Source organism: Nicotiana sylvestris, chromosome 3, assembly GCF_000393655.2.
Source record: "Nicotiana sylvestris chromosome 3, ASM39365v2, whole genome shotgun sequence".
NCBI lineage: Eukaryota > Viridiplantae > Streptophyta > Magnoliopsida > Solanales > Solanaceae > Nicotiana > Nicotiana sylvestris.
In genome coordinates this window covers 82,608,025-82,617,737 of record NC_091059.1, presented here as the reverse complement: position 1 = coordinate 82,617,737, position 9,713 = coordinate 82,608,025, and the positions used below count along the sequence as shown (strand labels likewise).

Genomic DNA, 9,713 nt, shown 5'->3' with positions numbered 1-9,713 from the left:
GAAGGAGTTAAAGATTGGATATCCCACCTCCGTTCCATAACTACGAATTAGATAGAGAGGAGACTGGGTTGGCTTCCCGTTGATGAGATTGTATACATGCTTGCCACCGGTCCTTACTTCCTACTAGTGGGAAGCATCCAACCCTATGCCCCATGTCGTGTTCTGATATAACTTGGGAGATGATAGATAGTCCCCAAATATGAAGATCTTAGTATTCATGTTGTTGAAATGCACTCTGAGGCTCAATTTTATGAAGAAGTGGTTCGCCAGATTTGGAGCAAGTGCCAGTATTTGGGGACAAAAACCCGAGTGCGTGATTTAAGAATGTGTCACCAGGTTATATTGCTTGGTATGGGAAGAGAATCGTGGCCAATGATGAATCTAAAAGGCCAACCAAAAGGTCCCATATCCAAGATTTTGTCAACGCGTCACAAGAACACTAGGCTTGGTTGACCAAAGAGAATGACTACAGGGCTACAATAAGCAAATTAGAAGGGAAAATCAGTGATCTTAAATTTGATAGTAATGTGCAGGCCGCTACTAATGAAGGAGAGAAGAAAAAGTTGGCCCGAGAAAATGAAGCCCCAGAGCCTAGATTGAGAGTATGAAGATAGCTGCTGAAAACATGGGAAGGAGCCAAACAGATGAAAGACTTATGAACTGTCTTAGGCGGAAAGTATGTGAGTGTGGGACTCATTTGGAAAAGTCCGAAGGTAGACTAGAAAGAGCCAAGGCAAAGTTGGCGAAGAATGCATAAGGACGGGTAAAGTTTGTTTAGCAATTAAAAGAAAATATGATAGAGAAGTCGCAAATAAAAAGAAAAAACTAACTACCCTCGAGAATGAAATGGCTCAACAGGCAAAGAACTTCAAGGCAGAGAGGGAGCATTGTTATGCATTGATGTCCTGACTGGAAGAGAACATGCAACAGTTGCAGGAGCAAAGCCATAATGACACCCAAGTTCTGGAAGCCAGATCTCAACAAATGGGGCACCTGTGTAAGGCCTCGTGAAAATTTCTACCCAAAACCCGAAAACTTGTAGTGCCAAGTTAGGAATATCTGTTAGAAATTGGTAATGTGCAGTAAAAAGTTATGGAATAATGTATTCAAGAAAAGTACGTTTCCGCGGTCCATTATGCGGCCGCATAATAACTATGTTGACCGCATAGTCACCGTAGAGTCAGACAGTTTGATGGTTAATTTTGAGGTCAACTATGTGGCCAATTATGTGATCGCATAATCAATATGCGGGTAGTATAGTCATTGCATAATCCCCTTGGAATTTTTGTGAGGGGCAGTTCTGCGGTACATTATGCGACCGTAGAACAGGTATGCGGACCGCATTCTTGCCGCATACTCGGACAGTTTGTTCAGGTTTTTGGGACCATTTTTGCGGTCCATTCTGCGGGTCGCATGTCCATTATGTGATTGTATATGCGAGGTGCAGTATTTGGGGCCAAATGCCAAACTTCTAAATTGGAAGGCTACTATGTTCCCAGTCAGGCGGGAATCCCGGTAGTTCAGTCTTGCCATCTTTTCTGCATTCCGAGTTATTTCAGGGTGTAACTCGAATGTTTTTACTTTGTTTTCTTTTAAATTCTGATGTAACTACTTCTATCTTCAAATTTAATGAAATGAAATCAATATTTCATCGTCTATGAATCTCTCTCTTTATTTTTTCCAATTTTTGTTATTTTTCTTATCTCTCTTTTCAGTTCTAAGATTGCGGACTTAAATAACATGACATGCTTGCAGACGTCATGCCCAAATCCTAACACGTTGTCTCACTATGAAATAATGAATCAAGAACAAGAATATAATGAAGATGAGGCTTTTAGGGAAATAAACCGAGAACTGGAACAATTTGAGAATAAGCCTAAGCCAAACTTAAATGAAATTGAGCCGGTTAATTTGGGTAGTTCGGAAGAGGTTCAGGAAACCATGATAAGTATTCACGCGGATGAAAGAACTAGGGATGCATTGGTCTAACTTTTGTTCCAATTCAAAGACGTGTTTGCCTAGTCCTATGATGATATGCCAAGACTGAGTGTTGATTTAGTGGTGCACAAATTGCCAACTTAACCCGGTTATCCCCCCGTCCAACAAAAACAGAGAAAGTTTAAAATGGATATCAGTGACAAGATTATAGAAGAAGTCACAAACAATTGAAAACGGGTGTGATTCGAGTGGTCCGATACACCACATGGTTGGCTAATGTGGTCCCAGTACCAAAGAAAGATGAGAAAACCCGAGTTTGTGTTGATTATAGGGATTTGAACAAAGCAAGCCCCAAGGACAACTTTCCCTTACCAAACATCCACATATTTGTTGACAACTGTGCCAAACATGAGATACAATCTTTCGTGGATTGTTATACTGGGTATCATTAGGTTCTGATGGATGAAGAAGACACAAAAAAGACGGCTTTCACCACACCTTGGGGGTACTTACTACTATAGGGTCATGCCATTCAGTTTAAAGAACACCGGGGCAACTTACATGAGAGCTATGACCGCCATCTTTTATGACATGATGCACTAGGAAGTTGAGGTGTATGTGGATAAAGTGATCATTAAATCAAGAACGCAGGACGACAATGTGCGGGATCTGAGAAAGTTCTTTGAGTGTTTGTGTAAGTATGACCTGAAATTAAATCCAACTAAATGTGCATTCGGTGTTCTATCTGGGAAACCTTTGGGGTTTATAGTCAGTAGGAGAGGCATCGATATAGATCCAACAAATATAAAGTCTATTCGGGATTTTCCACCTACGAGAACCAAGAAAGAAGTTTTGAGTCTGCTGGGAAGGTTGAATTACATTAGCAGGTTCATTGCTCAGTTGACTTCCATGTGTGAGCCCATATTTAAGTTGTTGAAGAAAGATGCGGCGATTAGATGGACAGATGAATGTCAAGAAGATTTCGACAAAATCAAAGAATATCTAACGAAACCGCCAGTGTTGGTCCAACCCGAGCCTAGAAGGCCTTTGTTTTTGTACTTGACACTGTAGGAGAATTCTTTTGGATGTGTTCTCGGGAAACATGATGTGACCGGGAAGAAAGAACAAGCCATGTACTATTTGAGCAAGAAGGTCACTAGTTATGAAGCCAAGTACACTTTGTTGGAAAGAACTTGTTGCACCCTAACTTGGGTCGCTCAGAAGCTAAGGCATTACTTGTTGGCTTATACAACCTATCTCATAACCAGATTGGATCCTTTGAAGTACATATTCCAAAAACCGATGCCCACAGGAAGGTTAGCAAAATGGCAAATTTTGCTCACTGAGTTTGACATAGTCTATGTCACACGCACGGCAATGAAAGCTCAAGCCTTGGCGGATCACCCAACTGAAAATCCTGTTGATGATGAATATCAGCCTTTGAGTACTTACTTTCCAGACGAGGAAGTAAGTTCAGTTGAGATGATTCCAGAAGACACCAATGCTTGGAAAATGTTCTTCGACAGAGTTGTGAATGCAAAAGGTTTCGGGATTGGGGCAATTTTGATTTCTCCCACTGGTCGGCACTATCTGGCCACAACACGGCTTCGGTTTTTCTGTACGAACAACACTGTCGAGTATGAATCCTACATTATGGGCATGAACATGGCAATAGATCAGGATGTGGAAGAATTGTTAATCATGGGAGATTCTGACTTGATTATTCGACAAGCTAAAGGCAAATTGAAAACTCGAGATATCAAGCTTATCCCATACAGGAAATATATGGAAGATCTTAGCAAATGGTTCAAATCCGTCGAGTTCAGATACATTCCTTGGTTTCACAATGAGTTAGCTGATGCACTAGCTACTTTGGCCTCGATGCTTCCATATCCAGGCAATGTCCACATTGACCCACTGGAAATCCAAATTCGAGAAAGACATGGTTATTGCAATGTAGTTGAGATAGAACCAGATGTTCAACTCTGGTATCAAGATATCAAAAGATTCTTGAAAATAAATGAATATCCTTAACAAGAGAGTGGAGACCAAAAGAGAACCATTAGAAGGCTTGCCAATAGTTCTTTTTTAGTGAAGAAGTCTTGTATAAAAGGACTCCAGATCTGAACCTTTTAAGATGCGTGGATGCCCAAGAGGCCGAAAGAATCATGAATGAAGTGCACGCAGGAGTGTATGGACCCCATATAAAGGGATACGTCCATGCAAATATAATCCTTCGGGTAGGTTATTACTGGATGACCATGGAAAAGGATTGTTTCGGTTTTGTCCGAAAGTGTCATCAGTGTCATGTACACGGTGATTTGATTCATGTACTGCCTTCAGCTATGTTGGCACCATGGCCGTTCATTTCTTGGGGTATGGATGTCATTGGGCCAATCGAGCGGAAAGCTTCAAATGGGCACAAATTCATCTTAGTTTCCATTGACTATTTCACAAAGTGGGTTGAAGCGGTCACTCTCAAAGCCGTCACCAAGAAAGAAGTGGTGGACTTCGTGCATTCCAACATTATCTGTCATTTTGGTATTCCTAAAACTATCATTACGGACAATGCTGCAAATTTGAACAGTCATTTGATGAGGGAGGTATGCGAACAATTTAAAATCATGCATCGGAATTCTACCCCTTATCGGCCCAAAGCTAATGGTGTTGTTGAAGCAGCAAACAAAAATATCAAGAAGATCCTTAGGAAAATGATCCAAAGTTCTAGACAATGGCATGAAAAGTTGCCTTTTGCATTGTTGGGATATCGCACAACCGTGCGCACATCAGTTGGGAAAACACCCTATCTATTGGTTTATGGCACAGAAGTCGTAATACTCGCAGAAGTTGAAATTTCGTCCCTATGAATCATCGTTGAAGTTGAGATTGAGGACAATGAATGGGTCAAGACCCGTTTAGAACAGTTAACCCTGATTGATGAAAAGCAGATGGCCGCAGTTTGCTACAGACAGTTGTATCAACAAAGAATGGCCCGTGCCTACAACAAGAAAGTGCGGCCTAGGAACTTTGAAGTGGGGCAACTAGTTTTGAGGCATATTCTCCCGCATCACAAAGAAGCAAAAGGAAGTTCGCTGTAAACTGGAAGGGTTCGTATATTATAAGAAAATTGTTGCCAAAAGGGGCATTGTACTTGGGAGACATTGAAGGAAATGACCCTAAAATAGTTGTCAATGCAGACGCGATCAAAAGGTATTACGTTTAACCCTTCTGCGGTACAAATATTCTCCGATTGGGATGACGAAGGTGTTACACCCCGTAAGTTTGACAACCTTGATACAGTTAGATACATTTTGATATGGTATTTTGAGTGGAACATTTTTTGTAAAATAGTTTTTTAAATATATATATATATAGTACCGTTTTATATAGTTATTAATATTACTATTTTCGATTATGTTTTAAATTATATACATAATATGAGAAAAGTTTATGAGATTTTCTTTATTGTAAAGATATAAACTATTTTCTCACTAGAAAAGAATGTTATCTTTTTACTATTTTAAGAATTAAGCATACGAAAGTTTGTACTCTTTATATGAGATTAAGAAAATTAGAAGTTGAGAAAATATATATATATTTATATGGATGTTTTAATAGAATAATAGTGTATGTATTTATTTTATATGGTACCACATGACTATAATAATAAATTATATAAAATATATTAAAATTGAGTAGTATTTTACGTATGTTGAGATAATTCTTAATTATGCGGTTAATTAACAACTACCCACAACATTTTGAATAAAGACAAAACGTGGCAAGCTTTTTTGGATAAAGACTATCACGTGTTATCTTTTGTTGCCCATATTTTCTTCTGTCTTTTCCTTGCACTATGTAATATATGATTTAGCAACATTCCACATATCTTATGTTCCATGAATCATTACACCATGGAGTAACATGTGGCAACTATAGTTTAAGCATGCAAAGAAGTTAACGTTTGCTTTTTCAAGGTTCTTTGAGCGCAACTGCAACAGAAGCTGGAGACTAGATCTTATATAGCAAAGTGTCACGTCCTTAGTTGTTAACTAAATACACGTGTGGCACTTGACAACTCGCTCACGATCTTGTACAAATTGTTCACGTTCTTACTATAGCAAGTCAGCCTTACTACCTTTAAGATCGCTAAGAGAATGGTAGAAAGAACACAAGAGAATTGTTCAAGGAAGCTTTGTATTAGAGAGAACTTGAATTGTTTGTTTGATGAATTACGAATGAATGACCCCCTTTATATACTAGTCTCCTAGGGGCTAGTGTGTAAATATTAATTATTACACAAGTCCTTGATATTTACAAGATAAGAGCTTTTTCTAGAATTCACTACAAGCCTAGAAGATTCCAAGGACTTTCCTAGCAAATCCATAAGGATCTAGGTTTTTCCTAAGGTAATGTCCATACCTCTCTAGAATCTTCTCACAAATGCTAGCTTTATTATTATGTAAGCTTCCACATGGCATTAATATATGCCAAATGGTGCCTATGTGGCATGATGACATGGCGGGTCATCACACTCTCCCCAACCCAATATTGTGACGACCGCGGCGCAATGCTGCTGCATAAACTCTCGGATCTTATCTTTGAATTGCCACAAGTCTTCATATCGTTCCCACGTGGCCTCCTCCGGTGATTGCCCTTTCCAATGGACGAGGAACATAGCGGTGGCTTTTTGCCCTTGTTTTCGCCTGGCCTGGTAATCTATGATAGCCTCAATCTCCCGATCATGCGAGGCGGTGATAGTCATTGGCGCCCGACTTGATTGGCCCCTACTTGGATCATCCTTATCTTCATGATATGGTTTAAGCATGCTGGCATGGAAGACAGGGTAGATCTTAAGATACGATGGCATGTCAAGCTTGTATGAGATCTTGCCAACCTTGGAGACGATCTTAAATGGCCCCTCATACTTGCGAATCAAATTCTGATGCATGCCCCGTAGTGCCTTGAACTGTCTTGGGTTAAACTTCACCATGACCATGTCCCTAACTCCATAGTATGTGGGACGCCACTTACGGTCCGCAAACTTCTTCATCTTCTTAGCTGCCTTATCCAAGTAGGACTTAGCAGTGTCGAGCTGCTCCTCCCATCCTTTAGCCATATGATAAGCTCCCAAACTCTTTCCCTTGAATGCAGCTGGTAATGAATGTGGAGTTTGTGGTTGTTGGCCTATTGCTAGCTCAAATGGTGTCCACCTAGTGGACTCACTCCGCTGCAAGTTATAAGAGAATTGGGCGATGTCTAGGAGCTTTGCCCAATCTTTCTGATGCGCGCTTACATAATGCCTCAAGTAGCATTCTAGTAAGGCATTGACTCGTTCCGCTTGTCCATCCGTCTGTGGGTGGAAACTAGTATAAAAGTGCAGTTCCGTGCCAAGTATGTCGAACAACTCTCTCCAAAAGTTCCCAATGAATCGGGGGTCTAGAACACTAATGATATGCCTTGGTAAGTACCAATACTTTACCACGTTCTTAAAGAATAGCTTGGCAGCTTCCTTAGCTGTGCAACCCGGTGAGGCGGGCATGAAGGTGGCATATTTGGAAAATCTATCCACGACCACCATAATAGTACCATAACTATCAGACTTCGGTAGGCAAGGGATAAAGTCTATAGTCACGCTCTCCCATGGACGCTCTGCAACTGGTAGTGGCTCCAAAAGTCCTCCGGGTTGTTTTTGTTCAATCTTGTCCGGTTGACAGACAAGACAAGTCTGCACATAGCACTCTATGTCATCTCGCATGCGTGGCCAATAGTAGACTGACTCAACCAAGGCCCTATTGCGACGTTGACCTGGATAACAAGCCCACATTGTGTCATGACTCTCCCTTATGATCCATCGTCTAATGTCTCCAAACTTAGGAACGTAGACCCGCCGACCTGTGGTAAGTAGTAGGCCGTCTTCTATCCAAAACCGTCTCGTCTTTCCTTTGTTAGCTAACTCGATAAGCTGTCTGGCTGCTGGATCATGATGCATGCCTTATTTTATAGCCTCCCGAATGTCCCATCTCGTTGAAGTGATTGCAGCAAGCTCGGCTTTCCGGCTTAAGGCATCGTCTACAACATTACCTTTTCCTGGCTTATACTCCAGCGCATAATCAAACTCGGCTAAGAAATAATGCCACCTAGCCTGCTTTGGTGTGAGCTTCTTCTGTGTTTGAAAGTAGCTAGTAGCCACATTATCAGTCTTGACCACGAACCTCAACCCGAGCAGATAATGTCTCCATGTACGAAGGCAATGCACAATGGCAGTCATTTCCTTCTCTTGTACCGTGTAACGCCGCTCCGTCTCATTTAACTTGCGGCTCTCAAAATGCTATGGGATGCTTATCCTGCATCAAGACACCTCCAATGGAAAAGTCTGAGGCATCTGTGTGCACCTCAAAAGTCTTGGCAAAGTCAGGTAACGCCAAGACTGGCTCCTCAGTTACAGCTGTCTTAAGGCCTTCAAACGCCTTTTGACAATGCTCTATCCAAACCCATGGCTTGTTCTTCTTTAGCAACTCAGTCAATGGTACGGCCTTTGCTGAGTATCCACTGATGAACCGGTAATAGTAGTTAACAAGGCCAAGGAAGGATCTCAACTCAGTTACCTTTATGGGTGCCTCCCACTCCTGGATAACACGTACCTTAGCATCGTCCATGCGTAGCTCGCCATTGCTAATGACATGGCCCAAGAAGTGCACCTTTGATTGCGCAAACTCACATTTCTCCTTCTTGATGTATAGTTCGTTCTCTCGCAAGACTTGCAAAACCTTCCTTAAGTGCTCCATGTGCTCCTCCAAGGTGTTACTGTAGATGACTATGTCGTCTAGGTAGACAACCACGAACTGATCAAGGTAGGGATGGAAGATCTTGTTCATAAGGGTGCAAAATGTGGCCGGTGCATTGGTTAAGCCGAAGGGCATCACCAACCACTCAAAGGATCCATATCTCATCACACATGCTGTCTTTGGCTCATCTCCTTCTGCAATGCGAACCTGGTAGTAGCCCTTTTGAAGATCCACCTTGGTAAAGTACTTGGCTTGCCCAAGTCTATCGAACAAGTCAGCAATGAGCGGGATTGGGTACTTATTCTTCACGGTGACCTTATTAAGTGCTCGGTAGTCTATGCACAAACGCAGCGATCCATCCTTCTTCTTCTGGAACAATACTGGTGCGCTGAAAGGTGCCTTTGATGGGCGAATGTGACCAGCATCCAACAACTCTTTCAATTGTTTCTTGAGCTCCTCCAGCTCGGGCGGTGCCATACGATATGGGGAAAATGCGGGTGGTTTAGCCCCTGGCTCCAACTCAATCTTGTGATCCACCTCTCGCCTAGGAGGCAAGTGCTTAGGCAACTCCTCGGGCATGACATCTTTGTTCTCCTCAAGCAACTTCTCTATGCAAGGCGGCACTGTCTCTTGAAAATTCGTGTCTTCCTCTAGACTTGCAATGGTTGCCACGAATGTGGGCTCCCCCTTCTTGATCCCCTTGACAACCTGCATAGTTGAGAGTTGTGCTTGGATCTGTCCGTGTGGCATAGTCATTGTAGGTACCATGCAAGCTCCTTCTCGCTCCATAACCAAGAGACGTTGGAGGTAGGGGTCGATTAAAGTATGACAATGTCTAAAGAACTCTTGCCCCAGTATGATGTCAAAGATATCCATAGCGGTTACGGTAAAGTTTGTCATACCTTTCCAAGTTCCCAATTGGACACCAACTCCATTAGCTACCCCACGAGCATTCTGTATCTCGGCATTCACGGTCTTGACGCGAGA

General features: G+C 42.0%; 2 protein-coding genes across 2 annotated transcripts; both read left to right on the top strand.

Moving 5' to 3' along the window:
* The first annotated feature begins 1,797 nt into the window (after positions 1–1,797).
* On the top strand, positions 1,798–3,009 carry LOC138887589 (uncharacterized mitochondrial protein AtMg00860-like). Its single transcript, XM_070169354.1, has 2 exons — positions 1,798–1,983; positions 2,542–3,009. Exons 1-2 carry the CDS (start codon positions 1,798–1,800, stop codon positions 3,007–3,009), a joined length of 654 nt encoding a protein of 217 aa, XP_070025455.1.
* Positions 3,010–3,240: 231 nt separating this feature from the next.
* Positions 3,241–3,972, top strand: LOC138887588 (uncharacterized). The gene has a single exon (XM_070169353.1). It carries the CDS (start codon positions 3,241–3,243, stop codon positions 3,970–3,972), a length of 732 nt encoding a protein of 243 aa, XP_070025454.1.
* Positions 3,973–9,713: the final 5,741 nt, after the last annotated feature.